This window comes from Ricinus communis, chromosome 8 (genome assembly GCF_019578655.1).
Source record: "Ricinus communis isolate WT05 ecotype wild-type chromosome 8, ASM1957865v1, whole genome shotgun sequence".
NCBI lineage: Eukaryota > Viridiplantae > Streptophyta > Magnoliopsida > Malpighiales > Euphorbiaceae > Ricinus > Ricinus communis.
The window spans coordinates 7,683,073-7,705,438 of record NC_063263.1 but is presented as its reverse complement, the minus strand read 5'-3'; the positions used below and the strand labels follow the sequence as shown (position 1 = coordinate 7,705,438).

Below are 22,366 nucleotides of genomic sequence, written 5' to 3'. Positions count from 1 at the left end.
CAAGCCAATTGGATTCGGTTATTTTTACTGTGAGCTCCAATTAATTTAATTGGAACATTCCCATAGTGAATTCCAGTAAAAAGACAAACCCTAAAAGTTTTTATCTTTTTCTCTTATTTTTTTTTTTACTTTTTATTAAAATCACTTTTAAATAAGAAATGATCGATATTTTTTTTAATCTATATTAATTAGTTATTAGTGTATTTTATTTATAAGAATTTTATATTTTTCTATTATGAGAATGTTGGGCTCTCTCTATAAGAATAGAGAAATAAAGAGAAAAAATAAATTTAATTAACATTCATACAATTAAACTTGTTAAAAGATATTTATAAAATTGATAAGTGGTTTAGTGCGACCGAATGAAGCATTCTTTCTATAAAATTACTATTCACTGTACTGTCAATATGAATAATAATTGTTAAGAGTAAATTTTTTTATATATATTTTTTAATGTTTGATATATATTTTTATTTTTTATAATAAAATGTGCTTATTAATTTTTATTAATAAAATATTTATATTTCTTCTAACGACTACCCTATTCAATTAGCACCCCAAGTTAACATCTTATTATTGAATGTTATAACTTTTATAAAAGTGCATTGAAGTCGAAATTTTCAGCAAAGAATTTTTCAAGATTTATAACTTTTTATCAAATTTGGTCTTTAATTAAAGAAAAAAAATTTAAAGATTTTTAAAATTCTTCATGGACTCTAAAGATCTAGACAAGTGGTATTAGATTTTTGTGAAATTTTTCATTTTAATGGAGGAGTAATTGTTTCAATTTTCTATTTTCTCATGAATACTCCTAACATTTCTTTATTCGATATGCAGATCAAATAAGAGAATATTAACATTTATGAAATTAAGATTCATAAAAAATTTTGCAATCCGTTGATTTTAGTAAAATACATAGATTTTAAAGATCTCTTTTCTGAAAAAGAAAAGGAAGAAAGACAGAGAAATAGAATGAACGACATGATTGTAAATACCACTAAATAGAAAGAACAATATTGTAAATACAAATAAAATAAAAGGTTGGAACAAAAATCTGCAAAAACAAAGAACGACACTTCGTATTGAAAATTGTGGCCATATTCCAAAGAGTACAGTTTTTGCCAGTTTCAAGCAAAAGGAGAACGGGGTCTATTGACAGAACCAAAAGAAGAGGGTCTGCTTTAAATAATCTCCATCTTTCCTTCATTTCTTCATTTGCTCTGCAACTATTGTCATCATCAGCAAAAGGAAATTATCGATTTTGACAAATTTAGGTTCTTTCTCTCTCTCCCCCCTTTTTCTGTTAGCTTTATTCCTATATAGTTGTGTGTTTTTGGGTGATTTGACATGGAATTTTTTTTTATGCTATATTGAATCTTGAAGCTGAAATATGATCTGGGTATTTGTTTAAAATTCACTTAATTTGATGGTTAATGTGGAGGTGGTGTTTTTATTATTATTACCAGGATTCAATCATGCATAGCTAATTTGTGAAATGAGTGTTTTGTTTGCATTTATATTATCCGTTCTGGGAAATGTAGATAAGACTGTTCTAGTATCTAATTGTGCCATGAGTTTCCTATGTGGCTGTATCGGGCAATGCTCATAATTACTTGTGCATCTTTCTATGTATTGTGGACATAGTACTTGGGTCGTGTATGTTAAATGTAAAGGAGACTGCTTTTTTCTTTTTAACCAGTTCAATTTTCAATCATGGGAATTGCTGTGCTATAAGCATGTAGAGGATCTTGGGAAATGTTAAGATACTTGCATTGAGGGCTTGTCCCTTTGTGAAGCTGGGATTACTATTTCAAATATGTTGCCCGATGTAATGGTCTTAAAATGCTATGCCTTATGGAAGAAGTGAGATCTATGGTACCAAGTTAGGTGTGATCTTTCACTTTGGTACTTGGTTAGGAAATGAGTGCATAAGACAGATGGCAATTTCTGAGCACAAGCATGCATCATTGACTAGCCTGGTTTTCCTAGATTCTGCTGATTGATGTTGTTATTATTCATTGGTAGAACTTCAAGGGAAGGAGTCATTGACTCACTGCGGAGCCTGGATTTCTCAAATTCTAGGGCATTGCTCTTCTTTAAAACATAAAGGGAAAGAAATAAGATGTATGTATTAGATTTGTTTGTGTTCATATTCATGCATGATTCGACAGCCTTGTTTTCTCAAATTTGGCTAATTTCCCTGAGATAGAAGTTCAGGGAAAGGGGAACGGAACAATTGTGTATTATAATGCAGTTTCTTTGGGAATTGCACTCTTTAGTCCTTCAGGTGAAGGTGAGTGGAAATATGATGTTTTAGACTGGGCTTTGAGCTGTCTGTTGCTATCTCTTTCCAGATTATCCTGCTGAAGATAGATGTCGGTAGACTGGAGCTGTTAAGAGGGTAAAGCAAAAAAATTAGAAGGGAAAGGGTCCTGCTCTCCTATGAAGTCCGGAGCTATTTTTAAGTTGCAACTATGGTAGTGGAATTGATTGCTAATCAAAGATCAGAAATTGGAATAGACTTCATAACAGATTAGATGCGGGCTATTAACTCAGGTTTGAAAGTTGGGTTGGAGTTCAGGATGCATCAATCTTATCTTGGAGATGAACTCCTTGAGTTCTATGAAACTGATTGATATTGACTGGACATAGATAATTTATCTGCAGGAGTTGGGAAATGAAACCTATAATTTTTTATAGAGAAGCTAATGGCTGTGTGGACTGGCTTGCTAAGTCTGCCTGGGCCCTTGGCAGGAGGTCGTGTCTTATCTCCTCCTTCTCTAGTTTGAGGGAGAGTCTTCTTAGGGACTTAAGTCCAGTAGCATCACCTTGTCTTCGTCTGTATTGAGTAGTTTTTGGGCTTTTAGCTCGACTGCAACAAAAAAGGCAAAGGTTAGAAGTTGGAGGATTTGGGGGATCAGAAAACAGTCTCTCCATAATCTTGTCATGAGAAAATTGCCTCTTAGACATTATTGGACATCCCAAACACCAAATACTTGGGTTTTGCATGATTTGAAACTGCAGACTCTTCTTACAGGGGAATATAATCTTCTCGTGAAGCTTTAAATCAAGATGGAGGTAAACAGTTCTGAAGGGGTTGTTTCTTGTTTCGTCCTTTATAATTTGGGTTTTCTTTTGCATGTCATATTCAAGAGTAGATGATCAGTTTGGTTATGTTTTGGTTGCACAGGAAATAGGACCTCTTGTTCGAATATAGTGGTCCAAATTCATTTACCTACACTAATATAGTTGTATATAAATTATGAACTAATATCAGATATACCTGAATGCCAAAATTATGCTGAAAAATGAGATGACAGTAAAAGCAAATTAAGTCAAACTTGATGAAATATGTAGCTGCTTAATAGAGACAATGAGATGAGGTAACTTTATTGCTTGGATAGGAGAGGGGGAAAAGCCTCTGCCTCCCATGAAATTTCTCCCCTATCATAAGATGCTACCGTTTAAGCAGTGAGTCAAAGGAGTGGAGTTTAGACCATTGAGACAAGTTTGAGTATAACATAAAAAATCCACCATAGGCATTGTTTTAATTAGTTGTTAACATTAGGTAAATTGGCCTTATTGTTTATTGCATTAACAACACGAGCTTCTGTGACTTTTCTTATTTTGGAGTGGAGGGGATAAGCTTTTGTGTTTGACATGCTAATGCATTTGCAGGAACATTACAAAAATGGCAGTAAAACCAACAGTTGCTTTGAGGGCTATATTTGTTGGAGGGATAGCTGTATTTGCGAAAGTAGCTGGTGTTATGAAGGCTGCTGGAGGTGCTAAGCTGGGTGCTGCAGCGACTGCCATGACAATAGCTGCAAGTGCTGCTATATCAGGAACGAAGCAAGATCAGAAAGATGTTTCACCTTCAAAATGATTTTTTTTCCCCGAGTTTAGCTTAAATAGTAGAGTTTGTATTACAGTTTACTGTCCCCCATGTGCATGTTGGGAGCAGAATAGTGATGTTTGATCGGCAAAATTGATCATCTTCAAACAGGACTTGTTGCTATTGATTCGATGATCCCCATAGGACAAACTACCAAAAATAATAAAGAGGACATTTCATTTGCATTGAAATTTCTGATTTGGAGCTGTGAGCTTCATTCTAAAAAGAGGGAGGATAATAGTCACTGGTCCAATCAAATGCTTTGGTGGTAAAAAATATTATTGATTCCGTTCCGTTCTAGTCGGAGTAGTCGGAATATCTCATTTTATTAAGAAAAACAGAACAATATATTTTTTATTTTATATCGATTAAAATCTCGCCATCTCGGACCGGAACGGCTGAGATTGGATCAAAATGGTAGTTGACATTAACGAGATAGGTCGAGATTAGGCTAATTTTATAAAAAAAATTATATTATTAAATTGAGTTAAATAGTTCTTAACGAATTGAGATCTAAAATTTCAAAATTAAAAATTTAAAAATCCCGCAATCATTTTATTTTTATTTTTATTTATCACCCCATTTTGTATTCCACAATTTAACTATGTATTCTTTTTACTAATTCATTAAAATTATTTTTATGATTTAATCTATATTATTTAATAATAACAATTCAAAGACTTGTGCAATTTGATTTTCATGGCTTGTATCTTAGGCGGTTGTATTATGTAAGGAGATTTTATTATTGTAATTCTATAATAATGAAAAGTTAGGGAATATGTTTGCTTGTTGTTTCTAATATACTATTTAATTATATTATGAGTAATAATTTTGTAGCGTTATATTTTAATGGTTTAAAATTAGAGTATATATATATAATTCGAAACAGTTCAAAATGAGATCCAAAAATACTCTGATACCGAAATATTTCATATCAATGACAAATTCAGAAAATACGACGGCTGGAATGAAATTCATTATTAAAACATCAATACTTTTATTATTAGCCCAATTGGATAACTAATTTGATTTTAATGATACCTTATTATAATACAAGAGGTGCTTTCTTGAAGCTTTTAATGGAGAAGAAGTCTCACCAGCATGATTGATGCTTCAAGGAAGGTAAGATACCTGATTAAGAACAAAACTCGAAAAATTAGTAGACCAAGTATCAGAAGACTCTGGACTAAATCAAAAGAGTTTTTAGTTTCGTAATGTCGTTAGCTTTTTGTAAATAGAATTATTGATACTAGTTTTAAAATGAATAAAACTAGTATCAATATAAAATCAGAAGTCTATGTTTTCTATAAATATAATCGTCTGATTTACTATTGATGCTTTATAAAGTCAGTGGATAAATCTCAACTTTAAAAAACAGTTAATTTCAAATTTCTAGCCAAAAAGAGAAAACGAAACGAGTTGTTCAAATTTTTTATAATAGCTCTATTTGTTTTTAGCTTAGTGATTAATAAATGTTTTGCTTATTTATCATTACATGAATGAGCAAACTCGAGTTTATCTTTTTCTGGTTGAGTTTTCTAATACCGGAGCAAAACAGTTCTATCTAGGATTTAGTTGTAAACATGTTTCAGTTTTGGCTAGGTAACAAGCACCTTGAGAAAAGCTTGTAATTAGAAAGAAAGGTGTCACAGCAGCCTGTAAAGTTTGTGAGAAGTCCACGGCATTTATTACAGCTTGTAAAAGGTTGCACAAGCCTGTGAATTTCTATGGCAGGGACTTGAATATTTTAAAATTAATAAAAAAGTATTAATTTTACTGTATAAATTATTTTTTCAAAAATATTGTTTTTAAATTTACAGTGTGGTTATTTATTATTTTTAATAGTTAGGCTCTATTAATCTGCTGCAAAAATTATATTTTTGATATTTTAATACAGTAAAAATAAAAAAATAAAAAATACAGTAAATTTAATAAAAAATTTAAATGGATATTTCTAATATCTTTTTGTAAATCTTTTATACTACTTTTCTATTATATATTTGCTTTTGCTCACTTTACCTTTTAATGCTTTATTGTATTTATGCTTAAAACTCAATAATTTTTTTTAAAAATTAGTTTAAATCTAACAATAGCTTAAAGTGATTTTTAAGTGATAATGATCTAATTTTTAATGTGCTTAATTAAGAATCTATTTTAAGGAAAAAATTCAGAATTTTTTTTTGTACTTAATGAGATTACTACTGTTCTTGGTTTTTTATTTTTATTTTTTATGTGTTTGTATTGCTGCCTTATTGATACTAACGCACTTACTTGTTGACTAGAATACTAGAAGTGATTTTTAATAATAAAAAAAAAATTGTTAAATTTTTAAGTAGTACAATTCACCTGCTCTTTGAACCCATGAGCGGCTGTCGTTAAAATCCTATCAACACAATGAAACGGTTGCATCTCCACCCGTGAGCATAGCGGTCCGTAAAGCCTTGTTGAAGCTAGTTTGAACCTAAGAATGTGGCAGGAGTGCTTGGAAGTGCAAGTAACTAAACATTAACTTGTAAAAATTGCAATTCTATTTGGCATACAAATTCTAGTGAGCGAGAGGACTATTAACATGAAAAACACCCTTCAGTGACTCTTGACTCTGTTTGTTCTCCTCCCGCCAAATGCTTATATTCATGTTACACAATCGGTGCACTCTTGTGTTACAATCATGCATGGGCTCGATCTTCAGACATAAAAGGCAAGGAAGGGCAATTGTCCAGTTACAACATTTTCGTCTTCCAAGAACTGTGCATGGCGTATACGATGTGGCACTAGAGCTGATGCACATTCAATCTACTTGAACCACACTTGAAGTCTGGCTGGCTCACTGAATGTATCACAAGCTCTGAATGAGGAGATTCTAACTCCAGAATAACCTGTTCAATGGCAAAAAGAAACGGCAAGTCAACAGAAAAAACATCTATTATCCTCGCCCCAAAATGAATCATTTAGGCAAAAAAGTGGAAACTGAAACTTGAGAATCTCCAGATCCCAAAAAGTAATTGCATGACTAGTATAGAATAAATTTAGATGTAAAGCAATTGATAAATGAGTAATTACAAATAAACCTTCCACATTCAGGCACACACAATCAGATGAACTCTTTATCATTCTATACATACTGCATAGACATGAGGGTTAGGCATCTCATACCAGAACATTTTTCCCATGCCTGAGGACTGGAGAAGGGACATAAAGGTTGCATTGTGGTCCAAACGACTGCAAAATAAGCCAGTCATAGAACCCCAGTGAAACTGATTTTTGATTTAAGAGAAGAAAAATAAAAAAGAAGAGAGAGAGAAAGAGAGAGGCATTATGTACCGGCCAATATCTTCCTAAGTTAAAATCATTTACAAAAGCTATCCCTTTACCCCAACCGCTGAATGATATGAATGTATCTTTAACTTGGTCTTCTTTCTCAATAAAAAAATACCCTGTATAGAATGCTGGTTCTATGGAAAAACTCCCTGCAAAGTGAAGACAAAGCATACTAATTAATTGTCTTATTGCCGTCATTACTTATAACTAAAACCTTAACAAATAAATTGAGCTTGCTAAATCTGATGGAGCAAAGAGTCAAAAATCAACCTGGAATGCACAATAGAAAAATGATGCATAATATGGTAAATGACCACTCCTGCATTTTACATTGAGAACCTACTTGGGTAATCTTCTAATTTTGTGCGAGTTGATAATGTTGAATGTACAGCTTGAATGATGGGATTGATTTTTGGCACCTCGTTCAGATTGTGAAGAGGAAGTGAAATCATTCTCCACCCATTCAAAATTCTACCGTCCAGATAAACAGATGACAAAATTCCCTGCAAGAAGCGAGACAAGATCGCTGAAGATCAAAAGCCAGGAGAGAATACTCAGCAATGCACTTTAGCAGGAAAACAATGCAAATATTCAAGTAAGCATCAAGAGAGATGGCAAGTGCATTAGACATTATATGATAGGGAGAAAGATTCTACTTTCTGTGGTTCAACATAATAGCAATGTCAGCGAGAAATCATACAAGTAGCTTTCCAAGTTTTTGGCAAAAGAATTAAAATTACCTTCCTATCAAACATGTACCGCCCATAATTTACACGGCCCATGTTCTCGACCTATAAGAGAAAATAATTTATTAGAAGTTCAATATTAATATCAGCATAAATAGTCCAGGCATCAAAATTAAAGGGACTAACACAGGAACGAAAAAAATTGCAGAGAATATCTGAAGTATTCACATAGGCTGGGTTACTAATATACGTTATAATTATCGGTTTTAATTATCATCATTTCAACTGTATTCATGTCAGCAGGTGCATGAATATACTCAAAGGCCTTTCAAATAGGAAATGGACTTCAAAAGGTAAAAGAGACCAAAACATTTCTGCCTAGCCAAACAAAACTTGATTGCCCAGAGGACAATAGGAAGAAATTAACTAACAAGTAGAGTCAATAGTCGGCGGTCTTTACACCTTGTGACACCTGTCCCAATTTGGAAAGTGAATAAGAAAGATGTGCAGTACCAAAACAAATAAGCTGATGTTGGAAGCACATTTGGAATTAGGAAGGAGAACTTTTTGATTCGACCACCTTTCAATTGCACCAGCATACACTGGCCTTCCACTGCTACCATCAGAAGGGCACAATGTAAACACCTGACCTCTATCATGCACCTGTAATATGTGAAAATTAATTTGGTCAAATTGCCTCGAGTATTTTCTGAACTGATAATAGATTAAACTGAAACTTAGCTTGCATGTAAATGAGGTGATATGATGTAGCATTTCCTTTATAAAAAGATGGAAATAGTGTGCAACAGTTGATTATTGGAAATTTTATGTAAACCACAAAGAAAGTCATCTGAAATCCAGATTTATAAATCTAAGATAGTCTTATACCTCTGGTATATATAGAGTACTCCCATCAACCTTTGGAGCATATCGAGTAACATATACTAGAAATCCAAACATCTGAAAAGTTAATAACAAAACAAAGTGATAAGCAATCTTGGATCCTCATGGATAGACAAGTCATAAAAGATCATGAGCAATATGAAAATGTGAAAGACCTGTCCCGCAGATTCCATTGAGACTGGGTTTTTGGATTCAACCACATCAGCAGGATTTATCGTATCAAGTAAATCAAACAAAAATGTTGTTTTATGTAGTTGAATAGGTCCATATCCTGTCTTGTCATTATTGGGCGGAACTGAGGGAAGAGATGCTGCACTATGAACCCCTATAACCCTCCGCAGTGCTGAAGTATACATTCATAAAGACATCTTGTTGAATTGTCATCAATAGCAGAACAATTTAAGAAACCAAAAATTAGAAAAATTTAAGAGAATAGTGAAACACTAGGAAGCCCCTCAAAAAATGCAAGGGTAGGTACAACCATAAATTTATGATAGCATAACAGGCAGTCCTGATAAACATATGATGCCAGTCTTCTTTTATGAGCAATTCATACCACATCCATATTTTCAACTATTCCGCACATCTAAATTGACAAACCCCTTGAGCCACATTATCACAAGAGGCTAAAACATATCAGTGAGAAACTAAAATTTTCCATAAGACCAACAAGAAACATAATTGATTAACCATACACTTCAACTTATATTTTATTAGCCCTCCACTATTGTCACCATGGAAGCAAGTTTAAACAAACTATATTTACAAATAGTAGTGAGCACTTAGTGGTTAATAGCAGAAGAAATAGATCCAGTGACTCAACTCAAACCAATGGACTTAACATACCATTAAATTTTGCATTATCCACATCACCAGATTCGCTAATTGGTGCATCCTGGAAAATAGTTTTATATCAGTTTGGTGCATATAGCGTATTCAGGTGAACTAATACCAAATGTCTAAAAGCTGAGTTAGTGACGCCCTCACATAATCATAGGAAGTGAGATCTGGCTTGTAATCAGACTCGTCTGCACCAGTATTTGCCCCATTGTAAAATCCAAAGTTTGTTCCACCATGTGCCATCTACACATTAGAACAGACCAGATTGTAGCATTAGCATATAGATCACCACTTATTTGCAGTGTATGGTTGAAACATCAGAACATACATAAAGCACAGCAGAACCATTTCGTGATAAAATCTTTTCCAAGGAAGATGCTGTAAATTCAGCATCTGTCTGTGCAATCTTCTCTCCCCAGTGTGTCAGCCAACCAGTATAGAACTCCCTGAAAATGATGAGCATTATGAGGAATGAACACTGGCCAAAAATCATGATCTATTAAACAAGGCACTTACGCGGAAAGTGGTGGTGATTTCCCTGGGGCATTGAACTTCTTTTGTAAATTGAATATAGGCCAAGGATCATCACCGGTAGCGAAATCAACAGCTGCATAGAGCATACAGGTAATAAAGATTAAGCAAAATGCATTACACAAGCTGAAGATCTCAGTTGATATTAAGAAATCATGGCCATTCGTTACAATGATTGTGGAGTGTTAGACTGCTAATAGTTTGGGAAACTAGTTGTCTCGATCTCTTTCTGTTACATGAGTTAGTTACAAGTGGTTGTCAGTCGAGGATACATGTTAATAGGAGATTGGTTTAAGATGAATTATGTGAAGCTGTATCTTAAGCTCACAGCTCGTGTAAACAACTGCCGATTGATCTATTGATAAAACCTTCTGTTTCTTCTGTATTGCACTTTCTCTCTCTATTCCACCATTTCTTTCCATCTTTTATTTGCCTTGTATAGTTATTTCATATCTTCAGTTTACCTTAGAGCACCCACATTAGGAATGCACAAAAGCAATTGAAATTAGTGGAAAAAACTATGCATTTTTGGAAAAAAGGCAAGTCCAATGTCAAAAATTGCCTCTACCTCTATCCAATATCTTAGGCAAGTCCAAGTAATATAGCCAAAGATACTTAATCCTTCAAAAGCAAAGTTCAAGTAATCAATGAATTCTAGATCTATGCAGAAACATCAGCAACTACTCAAGATATTCATTGTACAGGAAAAAAAAAAAAGAAACAGTCCTTAGGAAGTAGACTAAACAAATAAGTCGAGTCCTAAAAGACATAAAAACAGACTCTTCATTGAAAAGAAAAATATATATGAACAACAGTATTAATTACATAAATTATAGGTAACCACTAAGAAGAAATTGAACTTGACCTGAAAAGACAGTATCTCCACGAATTGTTCCTTTCTCAAGAGTTTCCCTAGAACCTCCATCTGTGGTATATCTAGAACCTCCACAAATAGGATGATATGCCAAAATTCAGTCAGAGTAAAGCAAGAGTTCATAATCTTTTGTAGGACAGCATCCAATATGTCATGAGAAGAAAATCATGATTCAATTATAAATAAGGAAACAAATGCACAATGCAGGCACAAATTGAAGAAAATTCAGTAAAAAGACTAAAGAAATAAAGCATCTTACAAAATTATCCTCTCCCCAAGATGTTCCCTGGCCAATTTGATCAGGTGATGAAGATAAGCTTTGTCATCTCCATATGACCCAAATTCATTTTCAATCTGTCAGCATAAGCTTCTTCACTATTCTTTAATTGAAGAATTTTTATTATTAAAAGTTTGAAATATACAAGAATTTTCGATGATGAACTGAACAAATTTGTTGTTACTCAAGGACTTAGGTTCAACAAGATGGTATTATGGATACAATCTTAAAGGACTACCTTCAAATACTCAAGAAAATCCTACCCTGTATTGTGCAAAGTTAGTAATATTTGATTCCACAGAGCACCAATTGAGCGAGGAAGGCTCTTTATATGCTTTCGCAACCTCAATTTATTAGAACTATTATCTTCTCTCCATAGACCAAAGATCAAGGAAAAATCATAAGTTCTATCAGCTAGACAAGGTAAACTCTGAAAACCATGTCATACTTGATAAAGAAAAAAATGGTCAATGTATAATGAATTTTTGTAAAAGAAATTGTGGCTTAATCTTGAATGCCAACAGACCCTTTTGGAAGACACCTAATGCTTGACAAGGCAGACAGCCGGATATTATAGTTAGGCTCTATTAATCCGTTCTTTAATGCTTATATTAAAATTCCCTTAAGGTGCATTTGGCGAATTCTGACCAGAACTCAGGACATATTAAAGGCAGCTTCTGACAATTCTTTGTGAAAAGCACCTAAGTGTTTTCTTTTAAGCACTTTAAAACATAATGCGAGAGAGGCCCTTAGTGGTGAAGCCTCAAGCTCTGCTCAATCTTTGAGAAGGAAGTTTTTTTATCTATAAATTGACATTGTCCAGATTCTGCACTCTGAAAATGGAACCACCAACACTTTTGGCACCATTCTGTTAAAAGCATTTAAGATACACTAATGGCATATTAACATTTTCACATACCTGAACCATTATAATAGGACCCCCATTGCTATAAAGCAGAGGAGTGACCTTTGGTAGTAGGACTCCCCACCATCTGTCAACCTACAACATTGATGTCTATAATAATTCATGACCATTGAGCAAAAATCAATTCAAGCTAGTAAACTAAGATATGTGCAGCAAACAAGGTTTTAATTATCCTTCATCATCTTCTTCAGCAAAAATATCAAGAAAGTGCTCAGCAGGCTGATTTGGCATGTGTGCTATATTACCAACAACACATAACAGCTCAACTTTGTGCACTATGTGAAATGGCATAATCTCCCTAATTTGCAAGCAACAAGGGCATTTGCAAAAGCATACCGACTTAAGATAAGCGGGATCAGATGATCTGAGTTTGAGAGGTGGTTCTATAGCTAGTAACCAAGCAGGGAAACCGCCTAAATCCCACTCTGCAACAAATACAACAATTCCACTCATTTGCTAAAGACTTACTTTCATATATACCAAGAATGCATTTCCATAACAAGTAAAATTGTGAGAAAGAGAATAAACCTGCACATATATAAGGGCCAGGTCGAAGCATAACAAGCAAATCCAGCTTCTGACAGAGTTGGAGAAATGAAACTAGGTCGGCAATACCTTCAAAAACCAACCTGCCAGGTTGCGGTTCATGTAGATTCCAAGGAACATAAGTTTGAACTGTATTCAAGCCCAGAGCCTTTGCTCTCAATAACCTATCTTCCCAGTACTTTACCAAATTACAACAAACAAGAAACTCCATTAATTAATATATTATAATAAAAGATTAGCATACTAATACTTCCAAACATAGAGAGAGAGGAAAGAAAAAATCTATAGTCTAAAGCATTTGAAAATAACACAAAAATGCAGGCAATCGAAGATCACAATTCTACCTGAGGAAGAATTCGAAAATAGTGCAAGTCACCACCGATTATCCTAAATGGCTTACCATCTCTCCAAAACATATCATCATTAATCTCAAAGCTTCTTCTGGCATTTACCTGAAACACCGATTTTTAATAATGATAATAATTACAATAATAACGGATAAAGTTTGGAGACAGAGAAAATTACAGAAAATACCTTTCTGTGACGATGAGAGTGAGAGTGAGATAGAGAAGGGAGAGGAGCGAAGACCACTGGAACCAACACTGCTAAAGCTAGCAAGCAAATTATGACTGCTAAGAACAGAGTCGTTTTAGGATGTGATCTCTTTTTCGTCACCATTGTTACTGGATTAGTGTCGTTTCTTTTGGCTCTGATCATTCGTCGTCGCCTTTTTAGGGATTAAATTGCTTTGCTAGTGTTGGGTATCAAAAGTAGTAGACGGTTCTTTCTCTCTCATTTTTTTGTTGACTGCTGTTGATGAATTGATAGAAACGTTTTTCTTTCCTTTGGACAGTACCTACCTGTGATAGAAACGTTTTTTTAGTATTTGTGGCGCCAAGAATTATAACGGAAAAGGGACTTAGAAATGGTAATTAAAATATTAATATATTAGTTGTTTAAGAAAATATGCTTATTAGAATATCAATTTCTTCATTAACTTTTTATTCTATATACATTTCGTTAGAAAAAAAGAATACATGCAATAAAGGTTACGATAATAAGATAATAGAAATAAATAAGTAAAAGATTCTATTTCCAGTTTTTATCTATACTATTATTATGATAATTAATTAGTGGACAGTGACTGTTAGTTAGTTAGATAGTTATTCCTACATTTGTTATATAATGATAAATTTTTAAATATATAAAATTTTTACAAAAGAAAATTTAATTATATTATTTTTTAATTATTATAATTTATTTTTTTCTTTATTTTTCGAGCTTATAACGAATTACAGACAGAGTTTGAAAAGGTCAAATTTTTAATTTTATTTGTTTAATTATTTTATGTGACATATACTTCGACTCTAATATATTTATGGCTTAAAATCGTTGATTACTTTATAAAAAAAATGAATAAACCATTAATATAAAATATTTTTTCTTGTCATCTATGTGTATTAGGTTGTTGAATTTATTATTAATTAATTAATTAAAATTGTCATTCTCGTAACCTAAACAACAGATTGTTATAGGTATTGAGCCCAATACTCTGTGGACTTGAAGGCCTAACTGGCATATAATTTGGGCTAAAAAGCGAAGTCAATATTTGTGAGGAGTTCAAGAATTCATGTGCATGCCCTTTTATTAGGGGCATTAGCAAATCCTACCAAATGTTCTTGTCATTTTGCAACCATTTGCAGAAACTTTTACCAAATCAATTTTAAGATTTTAAATTCCTCAATGTCATTCACAATCGTTTACATTCTTCAATATTTGTTTTGCAAATGTTACGGTATATATATATATATATATATATATATATATATATTACGTTTTAAAGTTAAATGATTGACATATACTTTATTATTCAAAAGTAATAAATTTATGTCAATTTTTATTTTATTCTTCTTATTTATTTTATTTATCTTGTCTAATTATGAATTTGTTATCTAATTTGATTATTCTTCTTTTGTTTTCTTAGAAAAAGTTTATTAAGAAAAGAATAATTAGCCACATATCAGTATTATTAAGTTAAAGTATGCCAACGCTAATAAGCAATGTCCAAATACATCCTAAAAAGAAGAAAATAATATTTATTTTATAAATACAAAGTGTAATAATAATAATCTTGCCATTTCAGTACTGAAGGAAATCTGCATGTGGAAAAGTTCATCTGGAAATGAAATCATGTGTAAAAATTCATTATCTAAAATTTAAATTGTATTGCTGAACATCTAGACAAGCAATAATTATGTAAATTTGCTGAAGGCTTTTCTTCTTTTTTTTTTTTTCAAAAAAAAAAAAAAAAAGGGTTTTCTCAACAAGCAATAAACCCATAGCTCAAATAATTCAGCTTATCAATGGAAGATAAAATAAAAATAAAAGAAATTGATTACTTTAGTATGCTCTAAGTCTTAGTGATATTGCACACTCTGCCTCAGTTCTTAATTGGCCAAAGTCTTCTAAAATCAATAATTGTAACAGGAAACAAAAAAAATAATTGATCCATTATGGGACCAAAATAATTTGCTTTATCCATTTCATGCGCCAAAGCTATCAAAACATTTTCATGAAAAGTGCAAACACTATTCTCATAAAAACCTGTGGGAGAGAGAAAGAGAAAGAGAAAGAAGAGGTGAGGTGGGGTAAGTCAATGAGAAAAGGTAGCATTATTATTAACACAAAGGCATTAAGCATCTTTTTACAAGGACAAGTCAACTGGATCTCACCCATGCATGCTCTTCCTCCCATGAAAATAACCCAACTGATTGATATATATATATATACTCTCTTTTCCTTCATTCAAACCACAAAGAAATCTAGATTTTTTATCATTAATTTTCCTTTTTTTATAATTTCCTTTTAGAAAAAGATTAGAAGTTCAAGTATGAAGCTTATGTGAAATTTATAAAATTTTAGTAATTAGTCTCTAAATAGTATTTCTTAAAGGACAAAACTTGAGTAATTAATTGCTTTTTTTTCCAGCCAACCTCATAAAATGATTTATCATCATAAAACTTTTAGAGGTACAAAGGCACATGTTTATTGGTTTTGGGGATTGTGCCCTCTTAGCCCACCACCACCCTCATCTTTCTTTGATAAGCTGCTTGCCATAACCTAAGAAAGAGAGAGATGCCATTGTTTATAAGTTTGTCTACAGAGACAAACTCTGTAAAACACACACACATACAGAAGTTGGACTAAATGGCAAACATCTCATCCTTTTACACATTAGAAAATGGCAAACAACAGTAAGAGGGAAAGTACTAAATATAATAATAATAATAATAATATCATGAAACAAGAACACAAAAGAGATCAAGGAAAAAGAGGTTTGAAGTGGGTATGCATATTCAGAGGAATCTCATCTCATCTCATTGCATTTTAGTTTTTCTTTTCTATGTGCATGTATTTGTTTATACCAAAAAATAAAAAATAAAGGTTTAATGTTAATGGAAAGGACAGTTGCCAATACCACATTAAAATTGACCTAACATATTTCAAAAAGAAAATCTTAGGGATAAGCATCTTTCTCTTCTATCACCACTTACTGATTTTATATAAAGTTTTCTCAGATCAGAACTGCTTTATCTTATGATGGCCTAATCATACCTTATTTGATGCCACACAAATTTTATTACTCAACTCTCTCCCTCTCTTTCTCTCTTTATATATATATATATATATATATATATATAAATACACACACACCATACATGCAAACTAAGGACCAGCATCCCCATATGCTAGGGCAAGAATGTAGCTTCATAACAAAAGAAAATAGAAAAAAGGATGATTGTTTTGTTAAAATGTCATTCAGAATCATAAAAACATTAATGCTTCACCTAATTATTCTTTAAATACAAGTGCCAGAAATGTTCATTTTTAGAACAAATACTTCTTGTTCAAGGGAGTCAAGGGCATTAAGTAACTCTCATTTGTAGCTTACTCAGCAATGTTCATGTAAGAAATTGCTTTCACTTCCACATGTGACCATATAGTATAAGTACAGAGGGTACTCTTTTCTATATTTGCATGAATCATGGCAAATATGGTCAGTATTGTACATTCCTAGCTTGTTCATATATATTTCTTCTACTCACTGGGTACTTAATATTCCTGAGTTATTTAATAGATGGTAATTATTTTTTACTTATCATAATTATTGAACCCACTTTAATTATCACATGTGAAAATATCAACTAGACCACTTTTGATGGAGATTCATTTTCTTTTAGTCCAAATACAAATATTGTTTCTGCTAATTAACTAATTAAAAGGAAATGAATAGGAAAACCTATAAAGGTGACAATTTTACTCATGATTTTGTTATTTTTGAGATTTAAGTTTCTAGTGTAAATTCAGTTCCAAAAGAAAAAAAGAAAGTTTCTAGTGTAAAGAACCCATAATCATGAACTGGACTAGACAGCTACTTGACATGAGGAATATCAGAAAGTAGGAAAGAAAAAGGAAAACAAAAAACTTACAGCAAAGTTTTTTTTTTACACTTACACATGACAATAATAGATAAAGTGCAAGAAAAGAAAAGAAGGGCATAGGGTAAGTAAGCAAGTCTATGTCCTGATTGCCTTACTGAACTGTATATATAAATATGTACATGGATTCTGAAGTTACATGGAAAAAGAAAGAGAGTACATCTTTCACAGGCCAATGAGCATAACAGATCTCTCCCTCGGGATTGAATCCCACTTCCCACTTCCCACTTGCACCCACCCACATTAGCTCTCCAGCCCCATTTCTTTCCTTTCCTCTCCACATCTATTATCTATACCTAGCTAACATGCACATCAATATCCTCATTTTTCATCCCTCTTTCTCTTTCAGAATCCAATGCCCTTTTTGTACCCATTATCCCCTTTTATACATATATTATATGTATGTGCTTGCACTTTATATATTCCATGTATATACTCATTTTGTTCAATGTTTCTTGCTATAGCTTCACGCTCACTCCCACACAAGACCTTAGCTAGTACTTTATATACATATATATTCCTTCTGCTATACCTTATGAATACCCCTTTTTTTTCTTTCTTGAAAATTGTATGGCCGAAGAGAAGAAGGTACATCGTTTAAATTTGAAATCTCTTATGTGTAATTTAAAATTGGAACTTAGATTCCCATTGTTGGTTAATTTTGGTATGAAGTGAAAAGGAAAAGAAAATGGAAATTGTTAATTGTTAAATTTATTTTGATATGTAAGTGCGGGCCAGCAACTGGACCACCATATTGAAGGCATTAATGGAGAATATATCATAAGTTTACCTATAATGGAAACTTACCTTTACAGAAATAAGACAGTGAATCTTGTCTTATTATTATTACTAGGTTTTAATTGAGGAAATCAATTGTTTGCTAGTCAATCCTCCATCACAGTGTCAGTATGTACCAAATTAGCAAAGATTGCTTTTCAGAATTACTGAGATGCTAAATCCCCAATTTGAAGAAGAAAAATAAGAAATGAAAACTCAATATCTTCCCCAATTCTGACAAGTTGTGTATCTGATATATGTGCTGTAGGATTAGTGCCATAATTTCTTGGTACAAACTGATTTCTTGATAAGCACTTAAGGAAGCAGCTAAATCTCTTGTTACATTAAATGGTGTATGCTCTAATCAACCATAATTTGATATGAACAATTTTCCTAATCATATGAATCATTATTAAGATTATATTCATAATATAATCATTACCAATTTACTATCATCCACGCAATTAGTCCTATATCCATATTCAACTGTGTGCATGTGACGCACTAAAATTAATTTACCTTTTATTAATAATAATAATAATAATAAATTATTCACAAACAAAAAGACATCTCTATTAACTCTTGCATTTATATACATTTCTTTCTCGAAGTTGCTTAGTTCTATTTAATTAATTCTAAAGTCATTGTCCCTTGAAGTGATTACAATTTACCAACATTAACCAATAGCTTCATAAGCGATTACTGTTTTGCTTCTGATAAAGTGTTCTTGCATGTTCAGTTCTTATGTAAGGATATGAATTAAGAATTACAAGCAAAAATGGAATTAGAAAGAAAGGCCAAAAATTTATAGAATTATAGCTGAATATATAAGGCAATGAACTATCTGAATATTTTTAAGATGTTTCTTTTCCCTTTGGGAAGCTAGGCAACAAAAGAGAAAAAAAAGAAAAGAAAAAAGAAATAAAACATTTAAAACTATAAGCAAAAAGAGAAAGTAACTCCAGAGAGCTAGCTAACCTCGCCATGTTTTTTGAGACTGATTTTGCTGTTGTTGTTCATGAGAAGTATTAACGCAATTACCAAGACCAGCAGCCATGTTCAGTATATCACTATGAGAAAAAGCCCTAAGACCCAAGAAATCTCTAGTCAAGTCCTCGCCACCATTATTGCCGTTTGTTGTTGCTTTTGATAGAGAACCATCAAGAAAGTTGCCATCTTTCTTAGAATTGTTCAAGACCCCACTAACAAATGCATCTTCAAAAGAGGTAGCAGTAGCAGTAGCAGTCCCTTCAAACCCAGAAGCAGCAGAAGACAGAGAATTCATCATTTCTTGAAGAAGAACACCATTAGCACCTGCAGCCTGCAGGCTATGAACAAATGACCCACCACCACCACTAGCTGCCAGTTCTTGATCACGTGAGGACAAATTCAAAACAAAACCAGTTGTATTTGCGTTGTTATTAGTAGAATCTGCAGTCACGTGAGCTTGTTCGTGTTGATGTTGGTGTTGGTGGGGTCTCATCATCAAGCCAGCGGTAGTTGTTTTACTGCTCATGGTTGCACCCATCTGAGCGGCTTTTTGCAGCAATGCAGTAGCTGACATATGTGGGGATGGTGGTGGTGCTGCTTGGTAGTGTGGTAGAGTGGGTCCAAGACTAGGGTTAGGGTTTGAAGAACCCAAATCTTGTTGAAAGTTAAGGATTGATGATGATAGATGATGATGCTCAATTGGTGTTTGTTGATGATGTGGTGGGCCAGGACCATGACCAGAACCAGACCCTAGTACTCCTGGTGGGCAAGCAAGCCAAGGTGGCAACTCTGGCCTTAGAGCAGTAGTAGTACTAAACGTTTGTTGCTCTTTTTTAAGTGAAAATGCATGCAAGTTTTGATGGCTATTCATCAACTGGGGTACTTGATGAAGACTTATAGGGTTTTGGGTGGCTGAAGAAGCAGCAGCAGCAGATTGATTAGAGGGGATGAGAAGTGGGTTTGGTGCATCTGTAATGGCTCTTGCACTCTCCTCTGCCAAAGCATCACAGAATGCTCTGTGTGTTATGAAGCTGTCCCTCCTGTAAGACGCACCATAAAAGAAAACAAAAACTCACACCACAAGAAAACAAAAGATAACCCATCAACAAAAACTAAGTGCCTTGTGACAATAATGCCAGTAGTACTACCTGACTTCTCTCTCTCTCTCTCTCTCTCTCTGCAAGTCTTTCTTTCTTTTTACTTTTTCTTTGGGAACTAGGGACAGATTGTCCACCTAAGCTGCTGCAATTAAATTTTGCCATACTAAGGCATCTCTTTCTTTCTCTTTCAAATAATGCAACAGTTAAGTCAAGTCTATATATCCACAATCTGGGATTTGTAAGAGGAAATATTTATTGCCAATCCTTCTTGTCTATTTTTTTCATATCCTTCACTCATCACCAAAATTAAAGAAAACCCTATGACTGTTGTGCTTGAAAGGGTACTCTTATTCTGAAGCAAATATTTCCTAAAAAATGATACAGAAGGGTTATTTTTGTAGTTTACCTTGAGAAAAGGGTTCCACAGTCACATCTGTATTCCCTAGTGCCACAGGTCTTGGAATGAGCTTTCCAATCTGATTGAACTGCATACCTTTTTGAGCACTTATCACATTTCCACTTCTTCTCGCCATGCTTTCTGCTAAAGTGTTTTTTGATTCCTGTCAGGTCACCAAGTGCCCTCGATGGGTCATGATGAACACAGCTAGTTTCCGGACAAACATAAACCTTCTTTCTTATGACTTCCTTGTTTGTTCTTTGCTTTAGCTTCCATGGCAGATTATGCCCTCTTCTATGGAGTTGAAGATTCTGATCTCTTTGAAACCCTTTGTTACAGATCTCACATACAAATCTATTTGTTGCCATCAAAGTCTTTGGTGATAGAGCTATCACTTCTGCATCTGGGTCTGAATCAAACAACACAACAGCAACACAAAAGCAAAACGATCCCAGATAAGCAAAAGCAAAGGTAATTGGAAAAATACAAGAAAACTGATGGTGTAAAGATGGATTTGAAACCTGGGTTTCCTGGTAGGTTTCTCTTCTTCTTGGCAGGAGGTTGAGATTGAGGAGGAGGAGGATGAGCAAAGTATTGTTGAGGAGGATAGTTGGTTTCATTTCTGTTACCCGAAGAAACACTTGCTTCCCCAGAAGCTGAAGTCAAATTAGACATGTTTTCCTCTTGTTGTTGCTGCTGATGAAATATCAAACCTTTCATCATCTTTTCTATAAGATAAAGCAGTTGTGTAGAGAATTAACTCAAGGTTGCATCATGGACTATATAGAATATAAATCTTTGTCAAAAATATGTATGTAACTAACTTGCTAGTGTATGTAATATTAAATAAGATCTAAAGACAAAGATAAATCCAAACCTAGAAAAAGCTAAAATAGAGAAGAACTGGAAAAGAGAGAAAGAACCAAATATAAAAAAAGAAGTTGAAACTGATTTCTTTCTGAAATGTTTAGACAATAATACCTATAAAAACCCTTATCATGATATATTTATATATTTCACCTTGATAGTTTCTTCTTCGTTTGGCTTCAACCAAAGAGACAACTTTTGGTTTTTTGATAACTCAAAACAAACAAAGAGAAAGAAAGAAAGTAATAGTAAACTAGAAATCAACCCCAGATGCCTAAACTACTTCTTTTCTTCAATTTCTTTATCTTTTTCTCAAGAAAAACTTGCTTCTTGGTACCAAGAAAATCCAACCATAAACCACATGAATATATGAATTATAAACAAAAATACAAGAGAGAGAGAGAGAGAGAGAGAGAGAGAGATAGAGAGAGAGAGATGTGGATGAGAAGAAGGGTATGCTGTGTGTGATCCTGAAGGAGTCCAAAACAAAAAACCAAAGAGAAAGGGAACCCTACGGGCTGAACACTGACGTTGCACTTTCTGTCTTTTCTTTTGTTCTCTTCTTCCTCAAACCCCAGAAAAAAAAAAAAGGAAAAAAAAAAATCTCTCCTTTTCTTTATTGTCTATTTGCTTTTACAAAGCTACACCTGTTTTAAATTTCCTTTCTTTGCTGCTATAAAAAATATTGAACCTTTCTTTTGAATTATAATCACTGTACTCCTGCCTTTCCCTTCTCCTATAAAGTAAGAGCTAAACAAACAAAAATATTTATATTAAAAGGTAATCCTCCCATATGTGAAAAGAGAGCATCATTTCTCTATCAATCTCGAGAGAGAAAGATTTATATATTATATACAATTTAGATTTTAGATATTTTTACTCACATCATGTTTAGTGTACATGTAGACCCTTCACTTGCTAGCTTTTTAATTTACAATTTT

General features: G+C 33.2%; 2 protein-coding genes and 1 long non-coding RNA gene across 6 annotated transcripts; 1 reads left to right on the top strand and 2 right to left on the bottom strand.

The window, feature by feature from the left end:
- The first annotated feature begins 755 nt into the window (after positions 1-755).
- Positions 756-4,086, top strand: LOC107261918. The gene is made up of 2 exons (XR_001535824.3): positions 756-1,274; positions 3,679-4,086. It is a non-coding gene; the product is annotated as an uncharacterized LOC107261918 (long non-coding RNA).
- Positions 4,087-6,384: 2,298 nt separating this feature from the next.
- Positions 6,385-13,657, bottom strand: LOC8288580 (beta-galactosidase 17). The gene is made up of 19 exons (XM_048378518.1): positions 13,330-13,657; positions 13,140-13,247; positions 12,778-12,973; positions 12,586-12,674; positions 12,244-12,324; positions 11,307-11,401; positions 11,039-11,109; positions 10,159-10,249; positions 9,971-10,088; positions 9,790-9,885; positions 9,649-9,697; positions 8,958-9,145; positions 8,788-8,859; positions 8,413-8,562; positions 7,954-8,004; positions 7,557-7,716; positions 7,217-7,362; positions 7,049-7,114; positions 6,385-6,771 (listed from the first exon to the last, which is right to left on the bottom strand). The coding sequence occupies exons 1-19, from the start codon at positions 13,510-13,512 to the stop codon at positions 6,667-6,669; spliced, it is 2,115 nt and encodes a 704-aa protein (XP_048234475.1). The 5' UTR covers positions 13,513-13,657; the 3' UTR covers positions 6,385-6,666.
- A 5,198-nt stretch (positions 13,658-18,855) lies between these two features.
- LOC8280380 (protein indeterminate-domain 7) lies at positions 18,856-21,887 on the bottom strand. Of its 4 annotated transcripts, none has more exons than XM_015724338.3 (4): positions 21,579-21,887; positions 21,080-21,286; positions 20,568-20,967; positions 18,856-20,101 (listed from the first exon to the last, which is right to left on the bottom strand). In XM_015724338.3, exons 2-4 carry the CDS (start codon positions 21,279-21,281, stop codon positions 19,045-19,047), a joined length of 1,659 nt encoding a protein of 552 aa, XP_015579824.1. In that variant the 5' UTR covers positions 21,282-21,286; positions 21,579-21,887; the 3' UTR covers positions 18,856-19,044. The 4 variants fall into 4 exon arrangements, with proteins under 4 accessions (XP_015579824.1, XP_048234007.1, XP_048234008.1 ...); XM_048378050.1 differs by having other exon boundaries at positions 21,080-21,281; XM_048378051.1 differs by having other exon boundaries at positions 21,080-21,251.
- Between the last annotated feature and the right edge of the window lie 479 nt (positions 21,888-22,366).

What these genes read in the sequence shown, in the direction of transcription:
- LOC8280380 (XM_015724338.3), bottom strand. Translation starts at nt 21,281, where the DNA reads ATGATGAAAGGTTTGATATTTCATCAGCAGCAACAACAAGAGGAAAAC. An exon ending in AAACCTACCAGGAAACCCAG is followed by an intron (nt 20,968 to 21,079) that starts GTTTCAAATCCA and finishes TGTTTGATTCAG; the next exon opens with ACCCAGATGCAGAAGTGATA. An exon ending in TGTGGAACCCTTTTCTCAAG is followed by an intron (nt 20,102 to 20,567) that starts GTAAACTACAAA and finishes TGCGTCTTACAG; the next exon opens with GAGGGACAGCTTCATAACAC.
- LOC8288580 (XM_048378518.1), bottom strand. Translation starts at nt 13,512, where the DNA reads ATGATCAGAGCCAAAAGAAACGACACTAATCCAGTAACAATGGTGACG. An exon ending in ATCCCGCTTATCTTAAGTCG is followed by an intron (nt 12,325 to 12,585) that starts GTATGCTTTTGC and finishes TCAATGTTGTAG; the next exon opens with GTTGACAGATGGTGGGGAGT. An exon ending in ATGGTTCTGCTGTGCTTTAT is followed by an intron (nt 9,886 to 9,970) that starts GTATGTTCTGAT and finishes TCTAATGTGTAG; the next exon opens with ATGGCACATGGTGGAACAAA.